Raw genomic sequence first — 25,893 nt, forward strand, 5'->3', positions numbered from 1 at the left:
CTACTACTCTACTGCAAATGATTGATGAGAATGAAAAAATGAAAGAAACACACAAAGTTATTAACACTATAGGCAATGCAAATTACAATTATTATATTCTTACAAGGAAAAAAAAAGCAGAATATTTTCCAATGAGGTATGTATTTTAATTTAAATATAGCAAATGTTACACTTCTGATTAGCAGGCACTTGTTTCTGTCAGGACTACTCATTTCTTACTCAATCAGTTCCAGAGGGAAGAATCCAAATGATGCAGTAAATGCAGACATGGCATCCATTACAATTAAACAACCAGCAAATGTAAACCTCAAAACTTGTTTTCACATCAAAATGACAGCATGTGGTAATGAACTTTCTGTTAAGAACTGTTAAGACCTGGAAAGGGAAAGAAATACATACTCCCAAATACTAATTACTCAGATGCTTAATACTCAACCTCTTCAAAAACCTGGAGATCAGCCAAAAAGTGTCATAAATGGTTTCACTTTGTACCAGAACCTCATTTATCAGGATTCCTAATTTCTTTTTGTGCAGATGCTGTGCTTAGTATTTAGCAAAGAAATAGCTAAATACAACAGCAATGCTAATTAGAACATCCATAAACGTTTGAGATTTTTTTTATAGGCCAGAATTCTCTAATAAAGTCAGCTAAGGAATGTCAACCACATCTGCTACAGCCCCCACAGAAGGGAAGGTGGTCCTGCTCACAGGACATAAAGGTGGTTGTGCTCCCAAGGGATGATGAAGACCCTCAATGTGTCAGTGGCAACACATTTGTCCTGCCTGAAATGTGACTGCTCAGCTGAGTAAGTTGTCAGTGTGCACCTACTGCTGCCCAAGCAAATACCCAATAGCTCACCTGCACCACGAACAAGTGGAGTCACCTGATGTGAGCTGAGGATTCAAGGTCTGGACCAGCCGCGCTGCGCTGGGAACAGAGCGTCACCGGCAGGTTGGATGCTGAGCTCCCCTGGATGGGATCCCTGAGCCAGGGCACAGTTACAGCACCAGGCACTTCATTTCTGCCCTTGTCTCTCCCCCCTTTCCCCTCCTCGAACCTCACCCTAGAACTTTCACATCTTTTGGATGCAGATATATGTTCCATTTTTGACAAGCTCACTGTTACTACTTACAAAGAAGCAGGATTTCTCACTGCTGCACTGAAATTACTTGAAATGACAAACTAATTAAGAAAAAAACCTGCAGCTTAAATACCAAGAACAAAAAAAGCAGCAAGAAAGCAACTTCTCTCCTGCTTCCTCTATGGGGTGGTGTTCTATGCTACCAAAAAACCACTGAAACATCACAGACAATTCATTCTATTGAAATAAAACCAAACCCAGTGACCTCATGGGGCAAAAAGAGTTTTACCTCAAACATACACATGTAAAACTAACACCCAAAAAGTCACTCATACATATAAATAAAATGCTTCCATGTAAAAAATGTAACTAAAACATCATCTACAACTGAGCTGAGATTTTTTTTTTTACAGCGAACACATATTTGAAAATTGCTCATTCCACTTGATACTAGTGATAAATTACCAGTGAAAGTCTAGAATCTTGATCAATAGAGAAAAAAAAACAAAAAAACAAACAACAGAATAAATTTCAGAAATTTTACTAAATTATTCTGGCATGGTTCTCATCTTACAAACTCTGCAATGCTATGATTGCTACAATAAAAATTGAGAACATACTGTGAATGTATTTTAAGTAAGTTATAATTGCTTTTTTTATTTTCTAGGATTATTTTCAGGACTTCACTGTATCACTTGATGCTATATGCACAAAAATAGATAAGTTAACATTTGGAATATATTTAAGTTTTACTGACATAAACACATTTAAAAAAAAATAATGAGTTTAAACTCATCCTTTTACTTTGAACTTTAATGAGCAGAACAGATATAATTTGTGCCATTAAAGTTATTCAGACTCAATAAAAGCTGAAACTTGTCCTTGCCAAATGGTAAAACGAGATTTTCATGGCCTGTGTACACCTTGTTTCCCACAATCAAACTGTCACAGCACAAAAACATTCTCCTGCATGGGGAGGTTTTGATATCCATCTCCCTGGTGAAAGTGTGCAAAAGGATCTGAAAGAGTTATTGACAATTCTTACAGTATCCCATATTCCATTAGGTAGTACAAGCAGAGAACATACCTTAACTCTGAAGGGAGATGAAGCAACAATGTTTTAAATTACTATTGACTCCACTAAATTTCCTGATAATGTCAGAAGACTGGAGTCTGGCAGGTTCATAAGAGACTCAAGATGATACAGGAATCCAATTATGCCAAGTCTATTTAGTTGTCCTGTTTGCTAAGCCAAAGGTTAACGAGAACTGCACTGAAAAAACCTCCTGTGGTATTACAAAGTATTTCTTATGCTGCATAACATGCAAATGAAAAAGTATTTTAATCAAGTCTTCCTTTAACTCCTTAATTGCAGAGGGATACCCTACAAAACAGCAAATTAAAAACTCACGATGGAAAAAGTGATCTTAAAAATTTGCCACTGAACTCAAGAGATCATCATTAATTACTAAAGTAATTATTACCGAATAGTTCTAATTTGGAAAAAAAAAGTTCAGATCACAGGAGCATAGATAGTTATTGCTATCATTAAATCTTTATAAATAGTAAGCCAGGGCCTCTAATTTTAGACAGAAATTAATTGTATTTTTGTTGGCAACACACTCAAATCTGTTTACACAGCTGACAAGTTCCAGCTCCACCAGACTCCAGCAGTGAGCTTTGAGGACTTGTCTGTTTCAGAGCAGATGACTCAACATTCACCAATTTCATTAAAGATGAAAAGGGGAAAAATTCACCTGCAACAATGTCACTTATAAAAAAAAAGACTTAAAGCAGATTCATGAGTTTTACATATGTGAGGCATCCTATTCAAAAGAAAAGGAGGGGAAAAATATGTAAAAACCTAACAGCTGTGGGAAAACAGATTAAAAGTGTTGAGTTTCCAATTCTTTTTTGGGCTAATGTAAACTAATAAAATGTTAAAATGGATCCACATTTCAAAGCCTGTAATTACCACATGACACCATTCTGTTATTTCAGACCTTACATCCATCAGCTCAGATATGCCCTCGAATACATGGACTAGGATTTACCCACCTTCCTCAAATTTACTGTTTCTGCTAACACCACCACAAACATATTTTACAAGTACACTGGAAATTCAGACAGCTTTTTCCTTTTGTTTTTCTTAAAATTGGCATAATTACTTCACCCAGAACAAAAAAAGGAACAGTCATATTCAAACAGCAATTCTCCCCTTACAAGAAGAGAGCAGAAATGGACAGGAAAGTAATGCATGGCAGATAATGGCAATGTGTAAGAAAGCAAATTCCAAATCCATTTTCACTTTATAGAACATTCAGGTTCAAGAGAATACTTAATTTTTCAACATTTTTCTCAGGTCACCAAACCTACATACAACATAACTAAATAATTATTTCACCATTTTAGGTATTTATTTAGTGGATTGGTTGGGTTTTTTTCTAAAGAAAGGCAGACCTCACTGGCTGCCACTGGGAAATACTAGCAGAGGCTTGAGCATGAACTGGATGAGCTAATATACTGTGAAAAATACCATGATGTGCACTCAGAGCATACATAAAAATCAGGGCTTTTTGCCTGAAGTTCAATCACACAATAGACTTCAACTTCCAAAACGCTGCACAGCTTTGCTTCAGTCTAGAATGTCTCCTTTTTGTCTGAAACATGCACTGAATCTGACACACAGCAATCATCTCCCTGAGCTCCAGCCATCCAAATCTTGAGATTTTTATCTTCCACGACAAAACTCTGAATGTGTGGAACATTAAGGTACTGCACACGAGGCAGTAAATGCCACTGAGTGATTCCAATCAAAAATCCACGTAAAACCAGCCATTTTCAGGAAGGAATGAGATGAGAAGCAAAGGAACTCACCGAGTCATCTGTGGCAGAAGGAGGCCAACCCTCCCACAGCTGGTGACGGACAGGGATACTGGTCAGGTCATACACATTCCGCTTGACCTGGAAAAGAAATAAAAATGAATCAGAACTTGCTCTAAAAAAGGCAGCCAAATGGCATTGTTTTCATCACAGCCCCAAGCTTTCTATTTTTTCTGGTTGTTGGAAAATCGGTTCCTTCAATGCTCCTAGATTCAGATGTGGTCAGCAGGTTCACACAGCCAAAAGCAACTTGAAGAAAAATGAATTAAAATCTAAAAATTACCACTCAATATGATTCCTTATTACTTCAGCATTTTAAATGTGAAAAAAAAATTCATAACAGAAAATTGCCAAGTAAGAAGTATTATAAAGCAAGGGAAAAAGTTAAGGGAAGCAGAAGGTAAAAGCAAAAATTTTGCTGAATGTTTTGCTAGTTAATTTTCACCTGAAAATTTTGGGTGAAAATCTTAACAAATGTTCCAGTGAGCAATGGTGGCTTTTCATAGGAATCACAGAATGGTCTGGGTTGGAAGGAACCTTAAAGATCCTCTCATTCCAAGCCCCTGCCCTGGGCAGAGACACTTTCCACTACACCAGGTTGCTCAGAGCCCCACCCAAAATGCTTTATTTTTAAGTTTGCCTTTCATAAAATTGGGAACATATGGTCCATGGTCCATCCCCAATACATGAGAATACATTTGCAAAGGTCTAGACAGATCCAAACAACCTTCACTGCACCCAGAAAAACATTCTCAAAGAGATAAAACTAAGGCTTGATACTTTAAAATAATATTTTATATGACCACTCTCTCAGCAAAATATCTGAGCAAGTCATAAGTTCTACATCCTGATCTTGGATCTGAGAGGGCTGCATATTCCAATGCTAACAAACACAAGAACTTATTAAACCAAAAGATATTAAGGCAGATGGATAATATTTGACTTAAAGGAAATGACAAGGCTGCTCCAAAAACTGCCCTTTGATGCCTTCTTTAGATTTTCACTTGCTCACTTGTCAACAGGAAACAAACAGCAATTAATTGTGTTCTAACTTCTGCTATGAGAATTACTAAAAGTTCCACGAACGCAAAAAAAATGAAATTTATTATATTATAGCTGTCAGCAGGAGATCTTTGAGCTAGCACCTTGCCTGCAGTCTAGTGCACTTAGCCTAAGTTAACAACATTTTCTGAACAGAAAAATAGTTTGCAACAATCAGAAAAAAAGGTGAAATTTGCCAAAATAGTAAATGCTAACATAATCCATTTAAATGTTTCATATTCCAGAAATCAATGAAAGAAGATTCTACACTACTATTCTCAGGAAGATAATACAGTAAGAGAGGAATTTTATATCATTTGATCCTACCTATTAATCAGTACTTGACATATCTTCAGCACTGAAGCACCACTGAGGTTTGACTCCATGGTAAAGTAATACAAACATATGGAAAGTACATATGCTCCCTCTAAAATTTGGCATTTATTTTTAGTACAGGATCTATTTGAAACATCTGGCAAGAGATTTTAATCTAAAAATATTTTGCATAATGAAACAGCACCAAAATTCTTTTCCTGGATCATCTTTAGAGACAAATGCTCCATGAAACCTTTCTCTTAAATTCTGCACAAGAATAAGTGGATGAAGAATCCATGTGCAGACATAAACAATTGTTGTAATCATTATGAAGAACCTAAGGAGGGTGAGGGACAAGGCAGGGATTTCCGAACATACTCTTCCTCATAAATGTTGATTTGGGCCACATTCTTCAAAAGATTCTTAATGGCACAGTCACAAGGTTGTCAACAAATACCTAGAACTGAGAGAACCCAGGGCATATTGAGATCCAACACAAAGTACAGTGCTCTTACTATATTTTCAGACCTTCCATTCAATTATGGTTGCTCTTTCTCATTATTTTTAATAGTAGCAGTTATTTCATGCTAATAAAGTGCCCCTTAGGAAAAATTATGAAGCACTGTCTCACATTTCTGGACAGATTCAATACATGGGTTGTGCAGATAATAATTTCCATTATATCAGTTTAAAGCTTTCTAAATATAAATTTTCTGCACAGATGAGTAGGAAAGAAGAGCTTCAACTTATTCTCCAAGAGTAAGACACAATAATTCCAACGCTTGAGTCTGTATCTCACTAAAGAATGAAAGTGAGACCATGTGGGTCTCTTACCTGGACATTTCAGTATAAGAACAAGCTAAGCTTGCATTTTCAGCTCAGCTTTGCATTCACTGTATCTTTTAGAATCATTAAGATATCTCTCCATTTTTTTCCTAAACCTGGTAAATTACATGTACACATGATAACCTTTATGTTAATATTGGTTTTGTTAAGGAGGTTTTGCAGGGAAGCTGACCTAGGAACTATGCTTCAATTTTTTAAAAAAAATTACTACAATATTCTAACTAAAAAAAATTGAAACAAGAACACCAAGTCTTTAAGACACAGAATACTGAAGTATCTATTAGCAATTCAAGTGGATTTCATTTTAGTGCTTCCTCATAGTGTCCTTGACAGCTTTGTAAAGAAATATTGCTTCAAACTGACCCCACAACAACCCAAAGTGTAACAATCCTGATCATGAGAACACAGTTCTTGGTGGCTTAGTTTTCCTGCATTAAAAATCAGGATAAACTGTCCATGTGAAATATTTATTTTCCAGCTACACTGCAAAAATAATATTATTTTCACAATATAAAACTCTAAAGTGTGCTACTTTTAAATAACAAGTGAAACTTATATACAGAAACATGGGATCAATAGGACTACATAATATTGTTTTCAAAAAGCCTTCAGAAGTAAAAATAAATAACTCGGAAGTCACATTCCTCAAATTCCCTTTTAATTCCAAAGTACAACAGAAAGGCATTATGAAAAAAACAGTATTTCCCTTCTTTCATTAACTCATCTGTAACTGCACTGAATTCAATAACATTCCTCTGCTATTCTAAGCTTGAAAGGCATGCTTGGGGTAAAGTGTTATGTTGGTATAAAGCACAATGCCAGACTGATGTGCTGGACAAAAGTGATCAAAGTTGAAGTAATTTTAGCCAACGCACAAGTATTCTGCTGCATTATTCTACCACAATGACATCTGTTGAGCAACTCGTCGCAGAATAAACCAGTTGTTACAGGCAGGCCTGGCTGGGTAGGGGACCATGTAACACTGATTAGAGTAATGTTTGATTAAACAAACTGCTTGAGTTAAGATCATAACTGGATTTGGAATTCATGCCAAAGCAGTGCTCTTTCAAACAACAAGCCACAATCAATTATTTAAGATAAAATAAGCTTGCTTTTAAATGGCAATTTGGTTTTTGGTTTCTTTGATATTTAGAACACTATTATGAAAGCAGATTGCAAAATGTTTTAGAGATTAGAATATTTACTAATTGAGTATAGAAAAGCCCTTTTCTTCATTTATTGACTTACTTTCAATTTAAAGTGAAACTCCACAAGGAGGAAAATGTTCTAAAGATTCATACAAAGCAGAACTGTGAACTGCTCCTTCACTGGGCCAATAAAAATCTACAACCACACTCTTCACACAACTGGAAAAAGTTAAGGATTTTACTTAAAAATTCAGTTGGCATTGAGAGGAAGACAGAAATCTTTATTGTGTGAAGCAAACTCTAAATTGCAGTGCCATCCACTGAGCTACATTTATTGGCAAACTTTTTGGTCCTGCACTTTTGATCAGTTTGAAATACGAACTGGTGGCATTGTCTTTGTGCAGCCCAGAATGTCCTTTCATAATGTTCAGATGCCATGGTGACTGGCACATTACTATGGCAGCCACCCTTCAGATTATAATCTCCAGAATATAAGAGATCATTTAAAAACAAATTAAAAGCACATCTATTTTGTTTCACTACTCAGCTGTAAACAGTATCAATACAACCATTTAAACAGAAAAAAGAAAAAAATAGCCCATATATTTCAGATGCTGTCTAACTTGGAAAATGATGTGTAATTCCTGCATAGTACCCTGCCTTGCAATTATATATTGATGCTGGAAAGCCATGTGAAGTTTTACCTTCAGCTCATTTTCACTGGTTTTAGAAGAGAATAAAAATACTTAACAACTTCTAATATTTTTAAGAAAACTCATATGTCAAAGTAGCCAATACAGTCAGGAAAATTCCCAGATAGAGGCAGAGTGTTACCTTCCTACTTTTTAATGATTTCTTTCAACAGATGAACACGTTGCCTTGAAAGTAAGGTTAAACACAAAAGATACATTTTGTTTGCAGATATGAAGCAAACCCCACATTCAAAGTCCTGCCACATTCATATTAGTAAGAATAAAGCAAAGCAAAATATACCACAGAGCAAAAAGTCTGTACCAGGTACTGTGAACAACCTCCTGGTGATTGCACTTAACAGGAATAAGAAGTTATTTTCTCATCTCTGAATTAGAAAAATCTAAAATCTACTCTCAAAAAACAAAGCTCTAACTCTTACTAAATGATTAAAAAAATTAAATTTATGCTGAATCATCAAAGAACTGTCATGCCTGAATCTGTATCTTTGAATCACAACAAATGACAACAAAGTTTAACAGTAGGTTCCCTCAGGCTGTTTTCCACTTATGCAGGTACAAAGTTAAGTGAAATAATGTACATAATGAACTTTTGTTAGTCTTATTATTAAATATAATTTATGCAAAGCTGTAAATTGGCTGAGATGCTAAAGACTGTTCCAGGCACATAGGCAGCATGAAAGACAGTGCAAAAATGAGTGCATGAAAGGCAGACAAAAGGAGCAATAAAGTCAGAGGACTGTGAGGAATGTGGAATGTGAGTTGGGGGATGCAGGGAAATGAGATCAGATGCAGACAGTCCAAGGTTGCATGAGGCACGGATGGTACAGCAGAAATCTTGACTTTGACATTGTAACACAGAAGAAGTCAAGTAACCAAAATTTTTAGGGGACAGCAATGATATGGATGGGGCAATGCCAGGAGGAACTCCAAAATAAGCGGAAGCATTTTGGTGAAGAAAGGAGGCAAACCCAGCTAAAGTGACAGGCTTAAAGATTATAAAGATTATAGAAGAAAAACTTTTAACATATCTGCCAGCCAAATTCCAACAGATAGCAAAGAGCACTGGGAATCTGGCAGGAATAGATGGGAAGCAGGGGCAGAATCAAGCACAGAGAAGCATCAAAGGTGGTATTATGGTGAATTTGAAAAGATAATGATGTTATCAACACCTATGAGGAAAAAGATCAGTTAGATAAAAGGGTGATTTCAGTTAATTGTTAGTGGACTAACAATAATTATTAAAAATACAGAGATGCAAAATTAGAGAGAAGGAATTTCTGAATAAGCACCTCTGCCACCACCTATTGCAATATATTTGGTTCACAGTAAGAGAAAAACACAAGACACAAACTGAAGAAGTTAGAAGGGAAAATAAACCAAAACAAGAAATCCATATTTAAGGTGTTCTCTTAAAAGAGAAAAAGGATTTTGCATTTTATCAGGAAAAGGATATCATGAGCCAGAGGAGAAACTGAATTTTTTAACTTTAAAAGTAATTTTTAGGCAGCTACCCACAGGGAGGATATATTCACATACAATAATGTAGTGCACTGTATGAGCCACCACTAACACCCAAAGCAGAACTTCAGGTTACTTTACCCAAGACTCATTTATGGGAAAGGTGCTAAGTCTGCTCCACTCACAATTTGGCTTGTGTTCTTATATTTCCAACACAAAATATAATAAACTACATTAAAACCTTTCTTTAAAAGGCCATTGAAATAAGAAAATTTTAATTTTAGTGTAAGTTTTACTTTAGAAATAATACTGCAATTCTAAAGACATCAAATGACAACCTGCCTCTCCTTCTAGCAGCTGACTGAAGTTTAAATTACAGAATGCTTCCAATTAATGAATTAAGATGTCAGGATTGGGGTATTTTTAAATAACAGCATCTACTTCTTGCAGATTTTATACCACTGAAACTCTCTAAGGAAGACTCAGTATGCTATTTACATTTACACATATTCAATTCACTCTATTGTAATCTAAAGGAAAAAATACATTTCCAATGTAAATATTTAAAATCTATACTGAATGCAAAAGAAAACCTCACCTGCCCAGGCCTATCAGCCAAAAGTCAGTCATGATTCAGCACTTTTATAAAATGCACAGGAACTTCACTGTGTGTTTTACTAAAATACATTCTCTAATTAATTTTTCATTCCATATCTCTTCCTTTAAATTACTATTTTTGCTTTTAACATCGCTGAAAATATTCAGGTCTGCATTTATTAAGTTTTTCCACTTAGTAGGCTAAAGCTTTGAAACCATGCTTCTTGTTTAATGCAGAACAGAAATACATTCTATTCTAATACAATTGATTTTAATTCAATGTCTAAAATACATTACTTGCTTTTTCTATTATGACAAGTAAAATTGAAACAAATAAAAGCACCTAAACATACATAGCTCATGAAAGTAGGATTCTCTTTCCTGTCAAGACTGTTTCATTTTGTAATTAAAAGCAAAATGCAATTTCAGGCCTTCCCAAAGGGCCCTAAGAGGATCTGAATGTCCATTGTACATCAGCCACATACAAAGCAGAATTCATCAGTGAGTTACAACACACACACACACACACATACACACAAAACTAATAGAAAATTTTATGCCAGGTTTTTGTGTACCATTTTCCTAAAATTAAATAAATAATAATTAATTTGGTATTATAATTAATAATTAATTAAATATTTCATGAACAGAAATGCCACGAATGTGTCCAACTTTAAAGTGTATGGAACAGTGTTTGAACCCAAATAAACCCAGTTTAAATTATGTCAAAAATGGGTTGTACTGTACTGCAGCACTCAATAAATACTGGGCCAGTATCTTCATTAAAAGCTTGGTGATATTGTTCAAATTAACTCAGATCTGAAAAATAATGTGCAATTCTTGGTGACATTTTGCTGATAAGAGTTCAAACCAAGATTATATAATATTGAACACTGAGTAAATGTGTTTTTTGATATTTCCAATTCTTTCACTTCAGTATTTAGAAGAGAGTTTGAAGTGCATGGATTTTGCCTCTCTTGGTTGAAAAGGTGGAGTAAGAACTTCATGTATCTAGGGATTAAATGAATATTTTAATGTAAACACTACATTGAGTTTGAGAGATGAGGCAATGAAAAACTGGTAACTGCTTTGACAGATTAAGGTAAGTAAATGCAAAGTTAATGTGTTACTTGGCTATTATGTATTTTAAAATGGGAGAGGGAGGAAAACTTTTGGAGAAAGAATCTGTATGCAGACAGTAACCTTAACAGAGGGATGATTCACCAAAACAGTTTAGTAAAAACATCTCATTTAGGAAAATAAGGCACTAAATATGAGAACTAGCACCACTTCCAGAAAGGCATGTGGGTTCTTTACCCTCTAGTCAAGCAATGACAGACTCATTCCCCCAGATTTACATACATCATGTGTCATCAAATAAAATCCAAAAAAACCCCAATTAATTCCATTTCATTCATATAAATTATTGATGACTACAGCTACTCCAAATAACTTTTGTGAAATACTACTGGCAAACTTTAAATGCCTAAAGTCAAAAAATAGTTTGTTTTTTCCCGAGCTAGCTGGCTGTGCTCTATCCTGTTGTCCTACAGCTGTGACTTTCCATGACACCACCTACTCACTTCACAGCCCCATTGGGCAACTGGAAAACTTATTCAAATAATTTTTGAAATTTTTGTCAACCAGGAGTTATGAGAAGTTCATCCAGTTTGGGAATGATCAGGTTATTTAAAAATTAATTAAGTGTAATAACATTTAAGATTCATTACATTTTATAAGTTTTTGCAAATAAGTGTTTGGCAGTTTCCTTTCAGCAATAGAAGTAATATTGTGAATAAATTATTTTCATAGATTTCACAATTATTCATACTTCATTATCCTTTATTTCATTAATTTAAGCTCATATTTTACATCTCTTTTAAACCAACCCTTCTTGGATGTAATTTGATCTTTTCTAATGGATCTGTGCCAAGTGTGTATCTCACCATTACAGCCTACAATAAAATGGCTCATTAGGTAATACTAGTATAATTTTGGTTAAAACCTGCAAATTTTGGAACAGAAAATAAAAGCAAGGCTACAGCGAAACTCTACTGAATCTTCTGATGTGTGAACTTCTGATTGCCTCGTGTAATACATATATATATATGTATATATATGTGTGTGTGTGTGTGTGTGTATAAACATGTGTATATGTATACACACACACACAGACATACAACAGTCTGAAAAGATGGGTGTCCCAAGAACACCAGATGTTCCCTCAAATACTTAGCAAGATATTTTTCCAACCTCAGCTTCCTGTCCAGACAATTTTGAGAATTAATCTGAGCTCTCTTCAAGATATTTCTTTTTGCCACTGCCTTGGATCAGCCTTTTCATGGGCTGCAGCATGTGGCAAACATTAAGTACATTCACAATATTGTATTATACACCATATTAAAATTCTATATATAGCTGTCTGGCTATCTTTAAAATGTGGGTTTAGTTCTCAATGCCTCAGTTTTCTGATAGCATATATGCATGTTTTAATTCTGTAAAATAAAGAAACCTCCTTGCTGATGTCCATCTTTAGATCCCTAAAATCATCTATCCTTCTAAAACAGCATTTTTGCTAAATGCAAGGTACAATCTTCTAAAGTTGATGCTGAAGTTCCTGGATGCTGCTATATGGCCTGCACTGTGCAAAGGTTCAGCTCACATAATTATTATTATTCATTGCTTGTAGTGCCTAGGAGACCTAATTGTGATAATCCCCTCTGAACTTTAAACTGCATGACCCTTTGATTTTTTTAATAGAAGGTTAAAAGAAGAAACAAATTCCTATAGAAGGAGAAGGGAAAACACATTCTTAAGAAATTGGGGCAAGAGACATGAGTATTTAAAAAAAAAAATTTAGCAGCACACAAGCATGAGGTTGAAATGGGGTATGAAAGAATTAAGAGTGTGAGCTAGCTGTGACATTAGAGATTGAAAAGAAGATGTGATTAGGGTTAAAAGAGATCAAACAACAAAGACTTACTGCCAAAACAATTTTACAAATTTATTTGAAAACGCCTTAAACACTTCTACTAACAAAATAAAACTGCTGATAATATCTAAAGTTTGTTTGTTTGCTTGTTTGATTGACTGACGTGCATTGACACAGAAAAGATACATTTTGAAGTCCTAGCTTGTTTTTCCATTCAGTAGGAATGGTCATTTGAGAAAATAGCACTTATTAGCTACCTAAATGACCCAGCACTGCTCCATGGAAACTTTTAACTCACCTCTCTGCACATTGGGAAAGGCAATAGGCAACTGCTCCTCAGGCATCCATTACCAAATCCCCAGCAACAGGCAAATTCTCTTTTGGCAAAACATTCAGTTGCAATATGAAAGGTAGATAGTTTCTAATATTTTTACCCCCAAGGTCCCAATTCCAGTTGATTTTATGTCCTGAAAGGTTGAGAGATTGCCAAATACCTTGATATTTACTGATCACGAAGTTAAGTATGTGCCAAGAGCATTAACTTTTGATCCAAGCTATTCAAAATTGGTATGAAAACACAATTTCAACTATTAAATACATATTTTGTCCATCCCAACACCTCTCAGACTTACCAGAAGATAATGACACTTCTGGGTAATGGTAAAATATAAGCTGAAGCAGGGAAGTAAGAAAATATCTCCATGCCTGTTACACAGGCTTGGTCCCACCTTGTCTACATCACTAGTGTTCATCATCATCAGTTATAGCACAGTGACTCTCATGGATATAGTCAGGCTCCCACTCATAAGGACATGAAAGATTATTTCTAGGGTCTGAATCATCACTAGAAATAAAAGAGAGAGTCAATGTGACTCTTGCAGTGGAAAGAAAATCTGTTACATTTTCACAGCTGTCATGCTCAAGACAAAAGAAAAAAATAGACAAATATATTTCTAGTCAAATACCCTTATCTTCATTTAAAAGAGCAATTGGTCTGCAACATCCCAAGCATAATAAATACACAACTTTACTACCTGGGAATATTCAGGGATTTCATAATCACTCAAACCAATAAATGGCAAAACAAATGGTCATTTTAAGAACTAAGAAGAAGAAGAATGGAAGTTAAAGGTCCAATTCTTACTGCATTTAATCATAGTAGAGAGCATCATTTAGATACACATAGGGGGAAGGAGGAAAAACCAAAACCCAGCCAAAAAAACTCCCATTTAGAAGTTTCTTTTCACTTTGGTTCAACAAGAAAAGGAACCCTACTACCTCCCCCAAATCTCAGATAATGATTCCAAGAGATACACTCCAGAACACATTTCACTGATTAACAGAATCTTCCTCCACTCCTACCCAACTACATTTCAAAATAGAAACTGATTCAGTTTCAGTCTTAAAAAATGCATAAACCACATTTGCTTCAGAGCAATCCTTATTTTAACTGATATGCCTACCAATTTTGGTGTAAGAAAGAGAACACCACAAAATCAGTATTTTCTCATGTTTTTACTTGTTCTCTAGACAATTGATAAAATAAGTTTTTGGAACAGACCAATATTTTCTTGCTCCTAGAGGCAACACAAAATCTATTCCAAATTTTTGCAAATGGTCAGTAACTATAAAGCATTTATAAATTTACACATTATATGAAAAATAGTTCCAAGTATTAAGTTTGTGAAGCAAAGTACCACAGTCATGCAGGAAGTTGGGAAGTATTTCCACATAAAGAAATTCTCCAATACCTCTAAATTCAGTGTTTTACTTCTCCCTTCCCTCCATTTTTACACTTAAAGGTCACAGCAAACCTGCTGCTTAGTAAGGACAGATCAGCAGACTCATTCTGCAGCCCTTTTACTCCTAGGTGCATCTATAAAGGAAGATGAGCCACAGATATAAAATGTCTTGTGCATTCATTAATTTCCCAAAGCAAAAATTAAGTACAACCTGCATTTTCTCTGAAGACTCTCTGGTATTATCACCATAAAAAGAGAAGATGGGTCATCCAGAAACCCATTAGTAACTCAAGTGCTGACTTGCTTGGCTCACTTCTGTTGTTGGTATTAGGTATTTGACAGACTTTTATGTGAAAGCTCTGTAGGAAGTCAGCTCTAAAGTAAACTGTGACATCTTTTCTCAGTCACTCTAACTATGAATTTCATAAATTCTTTGAAGTGGTTGTATTTGAATAGGTATTCTATTCATGTTATTCTGAATTCAAGTTAAACTATAAAACAATGTTCATTGAGCTGTCAGTCAAATTTCTACTAACAAAAACATTTTTGGGTACTCCTTCCATCTCATCATTGTGTCTACCAAATCAAAACTTTTTTGGGGTTTTTTTATTGACAATGTTCAGAAGCAACTGGAAATTGATTTCTGCTTTAACAGTGGAAAAGAATTGCAGACAAACCTTCACAGTGGGTTTTAAGAATATCAACACACACGCATCAATTACAAATACAGTTACTAATATTGCTGCATTTAAGGTATATGCATGTAAGGTGCCTGATTATACTTTTAACAAGCAGCTCTCCTATATACATATACATTTTTAGAAAGATAATTCAGTCTATTTAACAATTCACTAACAAAGCTATTCCTTAGCTCATCCCTGCCATAACCTGCTCTATTCAGAAACATATGGGAAAAGACATTAAATAACCAGTGAAAACCATGGACTTCTGGTATTAGTGCTACACATTGCATACCCCTATTCATTATTCCACCTCCCTTGTTTAATCTATCATTAAGACTCAGTGACCCTACACTAAATTTAAAGCAGATCCTTCCTTCCTCCCATGCCTAAATTCACATACTTTTCTAGCTGGGGATGCCCTCAAGTATTAGCCACTCTACAGGGTTTCTCTAATCTCAGCTCTGAACTATGTTGTGCTATAGAAGCAAGAAATTGCTGGTTTACATCTTTAACTATGGAATCTTCCACCCAAAAAATCCCCTCCTTTACTTAATAAGATAGAGGAAAATCTTTCATGTAGAATGTATTTAACATGTTTAAAAATTATATATTTTCCTCTATATGACGTAGAATAAAAGTTATAAAGTATATCATTTTAAAGCACTGCTTCCTTCTCCCAAACATTATTTCATTGGAAACAATTTTAAAGCTTTCAAAAGTTTATTGCCACATCATAGAAAAGCTAGATCTTTATTTGTATTCAAAGTCAGTATGAAACAGGTTTCTAATACACAATTTTTTTAAAAAATAAAGAAGATGACTGAATATCAGGTACCAGACTAGCTTTTGTTTTTTAACATAGGAACTAAAAACATACAAAAATATTAAGACCTCTACCTCTCTCTTTTAACTGTCAGTTTTCAGTGTAACAGTAATGGCAGTACAGGTAAAAACATACCATGAGTTTTCTGAATAAGAGCCAAGAATCTGTATTGTAGCCATTTATAGTATTTGCCAATTATAGCCCTGCCTTCCTCTTCCACAATAAGGTGAACATTGATCTGCACCAGGATTTTAAAAAGTTAAAGACACTAAAACTGTTAGTGAAGCAGAGATGAAATTCCATTGAGTCAACAAAATGGACCAGGCAAAGGTACAATTCAAATATAGATTTTTATGTCTACCAAAAGAGGCCACACAAATCTGTTTTGGTTTCAAGAGTAATACTACTTTTAGTGTATTTTAAAATGTTTAACCACATTTCCTCAAAAAATAGAATTAAGTTGAAAAAAGCAGCTGCAACCTGGCCAAAAAGCCCAATCTGCATTCTCCATGGCTCTTCTTTCTTTAAGTCTTTTCCCCACACAAGTCAGTACTTGAACAAGTATACATGAGTCATAAGTACTTGTAGAATACAAAAAGTTGATGGGAAAAGCAATTTAGTAATGTTCAAATTGTCAGGTTATCAGATAACAGAAAAATATTAGCAACACTTAAAATAAACACACTAAGCCAAGAGCAACACTAGAAAACCTGAGGTCTAAGCCCTACATAGGTGCAGACAGGGGAAGATGAAGGGAAAGTGTTACTGGAGAATGAAAATAAATGAACTCTAGAGATCAATTTGAAGACCAAAATTATCTGGAAGCCTCTTAAGTGAGGAACTTTTCTTGACAAACAGAAAGACTTTTACGAAGAAAAGAGATGCTGCTAAGGCCCTGGTCCTGCAACCTCTGGTTCATGCATTTTTCCTGAACTGAACTGGCTTCCTGACCTGGACTGCCTAAATTAAAAATATAAGTAGTCTAAAACACTGAAATCACACTTATTTTACAATTCCAAAATATTAAAACTGCATTCTCTTGTTCCCCTAAGAGGAGTGAACAGCTGAATTTCCCTCTATGCAATGAGTTTATTCTGTATCTTCTACAGCAGCCACTTTCATGAACATCCTGGTCTGAGTGACCCAGAAACACACAAAGCTGTTTCCTGATGGAGGAGTCAATATTTCTTGAATATACAACTAAATGCAATTTCATTAGTGTTTGACCAAAACACTACAGGAGTTACCTCTTCTGCAGATTCCAGGCTTTACAAAGCTCACCATTCTTTTGCTGCAGAACAACAACAGAAAACTTAATGATCACTCCAGAAAATGAGCTAATATAAAGCTATTCTGACCATTTTCACTATTCTATTGTGCAAACTTGTCATCTCACTGAAATGGAAAGACTTGAATAAAGGTTAACTTAATTAATTAAACATATGTATTATTTTCTCCACACTTTTCAGTCTTAGCTTGACATGCAATTCTATATCTATTAAATAAGCAGTGAACACTATTCCATTTAATGAAAAAAAAAACCCTTAAATTACAGATTAGTGAATCTCAGCAACTCATTTCCCCCAAAACACCTCCAATACTGCACAGAATTAACAAAGTCTCCATCAGAATTCCTTTATCTAAAATAAAACTAGAAACTATGTATTACAAAACAAGATTCACAGATAAAAAATATTAAGATCTGAAAAGATCTATTCAGCTCAAATTAACACATTTCTATAAATCAAAGCAAAATTCATCCTCACATTCATTCCTGTTACAGAATTGTCACCTCAACAGCCAATAAAAAGAAAGAACTAATGAGGTATTTCAGTATCTCCTAAAGAAATATTTTCAGCTCTGTTTTCCTTTTAAGTGCTTGAAAGGAAAAGAGTAATGAATTGCTCCCACACAGTCTTTTTATTATTCTGTTATCACAACAAGAAAGTTACACCAAGTCTTTATTTTTCATATAGTCCAAGATATTTTTTTTGTCTCACCACAACAATGACAAAGGAAGCAGACCAAGAAGGACAGAGATTTATCAGCACCAGGAAGGTGCTGCTAGAGGCAGCAAATGTCCCTGTTCCTACTAATGGCTAACAGGGTGAGATGACAGATTTATTGGGTAACTAAGTGATATATATCTGAGAGCTCTGCACTAATATCCAGACAAAAATCCAATATACCTTGGAAATAAGTTTCCACAACAGACAAGGACCTAGACTTCTACCAAAAACCAGGTCATTCAGCTGTATCCTGTGGAGTTTCCAGGACTACTTCTCCCTATTAGGATGAACATCCCCTACTAGAGACCTAGAGACAAGCAAGCATCCTCTAGCCCTGAAAGCATCTACATTCATCAATGGGACCATGGATTTGAGATGAGGAAGACAAATCTGTTCAAGTCCAGCAATAACAAGCTGGAAATTTGAAGAAAGGACTGAGATTTTACCTGCACAGAGAGTATGCCCTGGACCTAAAGGGCATCAGAAAAGGCTCAGAAAGCATTGTATGTATCCAGTCACATGGAAGGCATGGAAGGACTCATGACAATAAAGTTGGTGAGTTTATGTTACAGCCTTGTGTTTTTAAGTAACACATGCAAGAACAGCATTCCTGACTCAATAAGAACCAAAAACGTTGAGTTACAATGCACACAGACAGGAATCTGGCACAAAATTACCTCCTCCAGCAGCAAAACCAGCTCAGTAACCTTAAAACTCTCCACACGAGCGAAAATAAAGGCTTTTGGAGACTTGTTTTAAAGATAAGTATCACCATCTTGTATTGATTTTGGATATTTCAAATAGTTTCAGTAAAATCATCTTCCCCTGAAATAAGAGGCCATTACTATAGCCCAATGGATTAGAAGTCCCAGCAAAGGTTTGACTGCAGATATCTTATGAAAATGAATTCCTGAAAAGCAGCAGGAAAACAAATGGCAGAGATGGCAGGAAGCCAACAAAAAGCTAAGAGCTGCTGGTCATGGTGTCACAATGCCAGGCATCTTAAATTGTAATTCCAGATCAGGAGAAATGGATGTAATCCATCACCAAAGCTATGGAGAAAATGGAGAGATGAGATAGGAAGGGAAATAAGTCAGAGATCAGCTATTAAATGGAAGTTCTACTATGTGGCTTTGGCAGTAATGATAACCCAAGGATTCTGACATGATTTGCAAGGAAACTGTGGAAGCAGGAAGTCATTCAAAGACATCTGCAGTTAGCTCTGCCACACAACTCTGAGCTTGCTGTAGACTCTGAAAGCATGGAACCAATCTAATCCTGAAGAAAAACCCTCAGTTACACACTGAAATTCCAAAGTTCTGTTGTGTAAGTGATGAAAAAAAAATTCTGTTTCTAGATTTTGGTATACAGGCAATGTCAGAAAAACAGAAAGCTTCTGGTTTTACCACCACCTCTTTGAGACTGATATTCCAGATCTGATCCTTGGAAAATGGTCATTAAAAGACGAGAATCTGGGATGGAGATTTTGAGGATATGCTAAAGTCACATTATCTTAAAAATGCTTACAACTGCATATAAGACATTAACCTTGGGAAAGACAAAAAATTAACCTGTAAGAAAACTGCAATGCCATCCAAATGACCAAGATGAACAATAGAAATTACAACCCTATGCTTCTGTTTTTCAGTATCTGTCTCAGATTCAGAAGATCGTAAGGCATTATTGCTGAGCAGGGATAGAGGAGGATAGAAAAGCACATTTCAGAATAAAAACTGTGTAGAAATACTTGCAAATTAAATGCCTCTTTTTACTTTCATCAGAGCTTTCCTTTCAAAAAAGAATCAATAAAGCTTCAGAAGAGTAAACCACGTGCAGTTTGTTCTTCCTGCATCAGCATCAGTGCCAATTAAATTCTGAACCCTAAATCTTTATTGTTTCCTATTAGCAGCTAACTAGAAGGAACACTGTGATTTTCTGAGATCCCAGGCTGAGACTTGCCAGAGCAGCAGTTAGAAAAAAAAATGATCTTGTTTTGACTTGTCTGCTGGGTAAACTTGACATTGAAGCTACATGGTGGAAAATAAATACATAATGCCAAGATGTTAATTTTACAGCAACACTTAACTCTTGTGACCACAATTAACACTCAGGGTGGGGAAAAAAAAAGCCATTGACAGGTCTGCCTGGCTCCTGCTTCTGCACTGCTTCCCAGGCTCCCTCTCTGAGCAGTGGCTCAGCTCCTGCTGACCCCAGGGGTTGCCTTCAAAGCAGCACCGGGGAGGCAAAGGGGAACAGGATGACAGGGAGTTAAATGCAGCTGTAAAATGACTTTGACTCCCAGCTAGGATCCAAAAGAGGAGTCTAAGAGCAAAGGGTTGCTGAGAACAGCTCATCCTCTCCTCCTCCCTCTCCCACCCCAAGCTCTGGGAACACCTCTACAAGGAGGGCAGGACATGTTGTTCCAGAGAACAACAGTTTTGTGGGAATTACATCCTATTTCTGAGGCAGCATTGGCCTTTGAATTATGATGCTACAAGGTCTTCATTTTTTATGTTAAATGATGAAAAAAGGTGCATTTTGGGAATAAAGCTGTATCTGTTTTGCATCAACACTGCTCCAAACCCCTCACTCCACTCGCTGAGAGCACAGAACCACTGCCCAACACTGAGCTCCTCCAAAATACCATGAGCCTCATGATAGGGTAGAGTATTCTTACATCTGTTCTAGAAAAGTGGTATTTATTGCTACACTGGAAAAGGAACTAACAACAAAAACCCAACAAGCTGTAATTTTAACACTGGAAGAACATGGATAGCATGCATAGAGAAATTAATATTGTGAGAATGTTTCTATTTATGATATGAACACTAAACTTCCTAGTAATTTCTAATGTATCAAGGTATTACTTTCTAGCAATTCCTAATACTACACTAAAATTGCCAAGCAGTCAAAGAAGAAAGTGCAAAACAGACTTTTTTTCATCTTATTCTAACTACATTACAGTAAGCTGGCAATGATTCACAAATGGGAGAACAAAAGAATGTAAGGAATTGAGAAAGAGCTTTTAGAGAGTCTGAGAAACTTCTTTTTTTTTTTTCTTAGTGTGTGTCTGTGGAACCATCCAAAGCCAAATGATGGATCCAAAGTCCTCTTGGTTGAAGAAGAAAGTCATCACAGAAAGAAATCCCTGAGGGGACACTAAAACCTTGAAGAACACACCAGCTTTTTTTACTTACTCATTAATGTAATAAAGGTAACAATTTGCCATATGAAATCAATAAAGTCTGTGAAATCAAAATGGCAACCTCAAGAAATGCCAATAAACTACTGACACAACCCAACCAGATTCAAGGACATAAATGCCTATCAAACCTTAATAATTAAGTAATAAATCCCTTTAAATCAATATATTTGGAAGACTAATTCAAAATTATTAACAAAGCAGATAACACTCAGAATTAAAATACAGAGCACATAATATGCAAACATCAAGCACAAAATATTATTAATTGTTATATACTTCTCAGGTATTTGCACTACACTCATATTTCAAATGCAAATATTAATTTGGAGAGAAATACCTACTGTATATGCACACACTGAAACAGTTTGCTCAGCTATACTGCATCAATGGTTATTTGACAAGTTATAGCATCACAAGCTGTTCATTTACATATTCAGCTACTCTCTGGTTTTTCCCTGAGAATAAATTAATAAAACAACTATTTGACAGATCCATACTAACAGCTTCCCCTCTGAATCACAAGGATACTCATAGTTATGCAAATTCAGTGTATAAATTATATACCAACAAAATGACATCAAAAATGTAAAAATAAGTCCTGTCTAAATCCAAAGAAGGTGTAATATTTTTAACCATGACAATTAACACCAGCAACAAAAATTTAGTTGACAGAAAGAATTTCCATTTCATATTCATATAATAATTAGTGAAAATTCAGTCTCTGAAATATTAACATGCACTATACTGACACACAAGAACAGCTTTCAAATATAATTCAACACACAAGCATTCTGTAAAAAAAAGCATAAAAAGAACAATACTTTAAAAGTTTCTGACTTACAGTATTTTTTTTCAGTATTGCATTGTAAGGATAAAATAGTATTTAGGAAAGTCAGGCCAGATATTGATATTTCATTTAAACAAGTAGAATTTAAGTAATTCCTAAACTGTTTTCATTAAAACCTGCAAAAGTCAATAAAATAGAAGGTGAAAGGCAGAAATGAGAAAGAAGTACTAAGAAAACATGTATGTGAACAACAAAAAAAAAATTAGAGAAACAGAAGGAAAAAAAACTTTAAAATATGAAAATAATAAGAGAAAAGACACTGTTTACTTAACAAGCAAAAGGACCTATAGAGTTAAAAATTCTGTTGGGTGACTGTCAGATTTTGTAAGTCATATCTGAGTGATCCTAGATCTGACCTAAAAACTGACACAAGGCAAAAGACACAAAATGAGAACTGAAATTGATTTTCAGTTCCCATCTGATACCAATGTCTTGAGACAACAGAGGCTTATTTCAGACTATGCTAAAATCATCCTCTACTTCAAACAGTTTGCACTCAGGCTGCAGAATAAACATTTAATCTCCAAGTTTTATTGTTCCTCACTTCAAATTGATCTTAAGAAAGAAAATTACCAAACATGATGTTAATGTAGTTCTCTAAGGGGAAAACTGTTTCTTTTTAGGTATTTAAAAAGCTTGTTTTACTGCTCATGGTAACTCTTTGCATGGCTACTCTGCAGTGAGTTGAAAACACCCAGCACATGCACTTTCCACTCAATCTTCCATTTATTTCTTCTTATTCAAGAAGAATTATTCTACCTCTGTTTACAAAATTATTTTTTTAATGACACTTTTCCTGCTACAACAAAAGCTTCCCAATGCTGCAGGATTTGAAAATACTGATTTGCACCAAAGGACTGATGTAGATCCAGCCCTTGTAAAATGAAATTACATTGGTGTTTCACTTCAAACACACACCCCTGATCTTAAACCTCCCACCTGTCCAACTCACTGCACACTTTAGCTGGAGGATGAAACAGTCTGAGCAGGGAAACCAATTACTACTAAGACCAAAGTAAAAGAGAAGATGCACAGTTTTGAGATTTCAATTAATAAGTAACATTCAATCCACAGGACCAGCTAGAAATGGTAATTGTTAAAATGCCAACATAGATAAATATCAGAGATCTTTCCCATAAAGAAGTTTTCTCTGCAGACCTCTTATTGCACTGTCCTCTGTGCTAATGCAGCCACAGCAGTGACCTGCAACTTAGGAGGAGAGCAAAGGCATCTCCACAGCAATTCAAGTTCCATCTCAGTCTGTTGCTCTTAGTTCATCAAAATAGAAACTTTCAGCTCACTCCAAACCTCACAGAATGATCTAGAGAACTTACATATTTTCCACTGGCCTCCCAACAGCCATCCTTGAAAAATTAATGTGGACCTGCCTGACTTGGAAGTTTACACCATCTTTCTGTGTCAGGGTGAGAAGTTTCACTGTATTGCTTTGTACCACAAAAAAAGTGTCCTCTTCCACTCTTCTGTTGCTGCTTTTTGTGAATGTCAGAACTTCTGCATTTTGTTTGCCTTAGTCCTGGCCTAGGCTGCCCTGTGGTCAGAGCTCTCAGCTGCAGTCTGGTCTTTTCTCTGCCAGCCCAAGGTCAATGCAAAGAATAAAAAAGAGCCAAGACCTTTTAAGTAGAGTGGGTGAAAGAGACTGTTAGTTATAGGTGAAACTGTCAACACACAAAACCCTCCACAGATTAATCCAAGCACTTCTTACACTCCTCACTTTTGAATTATTCAGGAATAAGTCCTTCTTGTCTTAAAAGAGGAACTTTGTGAGTAAGTGCAAACAGAAGTTTATGCAAGACTTAGAGGGGAGATGTTGAACTGAAATTCAGCTTACAATTACAGAGAAATGAAAAAAGGGGCACAAAAACAGCTCACAATGTTTCTAAAATAAGAGTCACTGTGTTACAGTTGCTGAGTTCAGTAAAATGTAACTTGCCATCAAAAATGAGTGAAATAATACCAATCTAAAACCTTTCTGTTTCTCCTAAAAGAAACTGCAGAGATATTTGGGGTGCCCTGATGCTGAAATTAACTGAAATTAAGTCAGCCCTTGGGTTATTGGGAGTAAGGTATGCACAGTTTTGCCATGTGATACCAGATAGACAGACAGACTTACTGCAAATTTATTAGCACACATTTGTAGGAAGATATCTCTTCCTTATACAGAAATTGCAGAAAAATAGCAAAAAAATCCTTGTTCTTTCTACTCCTCTTTCCAACATTGTGAAGGTCCTCAGCTAGTCTGTACTTCCAAATTACATCATAATTTCCAAGACAACTACCAGGCATTAGCCATAGCAGGTAACAGCTTCTAGATACGATCACCTTCCTAGGGACAAAGCAGTGCTGAGAGTTAAGGTCCTGGTACACCAAATCTCTATTGTTCACACCTCCCTCCCCACTTTTCTGCACTTTCCATTAATCAGAAAGTTTAATCAAAATAAATACTGCCTTCTAACCAAACCGAAGCCTTTTTCTTTTTAACCTGATGCAGTAAGATGTGATTCATGAACACACCTTTGTTCATAAAGTTCTAGTTCCCTAAATATGATAAGAACAAACGACACAATAAAGCAACAACAAAAACTCTTTGGTCATAGTTGAACCCCCTTTTCAGGCAGCACCCATCCCAAAGCTCTTTTCCTAATCTTTTAATGGTGACAAATAACCAGGCTCAACTCTGAATGGCTTTTTCTTGATACTGCTGATTGTCCTACTTTATCTGTACTACCTCTTTCTTCATTTTTTTAAATATTTGTACCAGTCAAACAATACTTTGACTGGTATCTCAGTGTGATTTTGTTTGGGGCAGTCATACACGTGTGATTTTGGGGTGACAAACCAGCTGGCTTGGGTCACTCATGGTCTGAGGAGAAGCACATCAAGCCAGAAACCTCTGAAGCCAATTTTATGCCACCCACATAAAAATGGCAACAGTGGACATACGTGCTGGGGTTTTTTGTTTGGTTGATTGTTTTCTTAGGGTGGACATCGAAACATTGCCTACTTAAACCCATCCTACAGAGCTCAAGAGAAGCAGGAAAATGATAATTTGATTTTCTTTTCTTTTTTTTTTTTTTCTTTTTTTTTTGCAAGCTCTGTTGATCATGCGGAACAGGAGAGGGCACCGAACACAGAGCTCACCTCCTTCTTCCTGTGCAGGAGCAAGCTCTACAGAGCTGGGAATTAATCTTTGGTCAGAAGATGGATGACCTGATCAAAAATGGGCAGACTTCATAAAATAAGACACTTATGGTGTGCTTATGTTTTGTGAACATTGTCCTCAGAGGGTCCTTGCAGTGTTCAAAACCAACTCTGCTGATCTGAGACGCAGGTAACCCCAAATTTCCCTCAAGTTGGCAGATCTTGTGGCAGCAGCTCCTCTTCTGGAAAGTTTGATTTTCCTTTCCATTCTTTTTAAGCCTAGTTTGTCCCTATGGCTTTATCCAGCTGTGTTTTAATTAGTTTGCCTTCACCATACCCAAAGGAGGTTGAACTTGAGAAATATCTGTACCCTATTTTTATTTATTTCTATGTCCCCACAACAGTGGATG

The 25,893-nt window shown here is 35.7% G+C and overlaps 1 protein-coding gene across 2 annotated transcripts in view; it reads right to left on the reverse strand.

Moving 5' to 3' along the window:
* The window catches only part of FAF1 (Fas associated factor 1), a 147,440-nt gene that overhangs the window by 66,075 nt on the left and 55,472 nt on the right, over positions 1-25,893 (reverse strand). For both annotated transcript variants that reach the window (XM_056498111.1, XM_056498112.1), the window contains exon 8: positions 3,960-4,046. In XM_056498111.1, the coding sequence (XP_056354086.1) occupies positions 3,960-4,046 (87 nt within the window). The remainder of the gene's footprint in view (positions 1-3,959; positions 4,047-25,893) is intronic.

Source organism: Oenanthe melanoleuca, chromosome 8 (genome assembly GCF_029582105.1).
Source record: "Oenanthe melanoleuca isolate GR-GAL-2019-014 chromosome 8, OMel1.0, whole genome shotgun sequence".
In the NCBI taxonomy this organism is placed as follows: Eukaryota; Metazoa; Chordata; class Aves; order Passeriformes; family Muscicapidae; genus Oenanthe; species Oenanthe melanoleuca.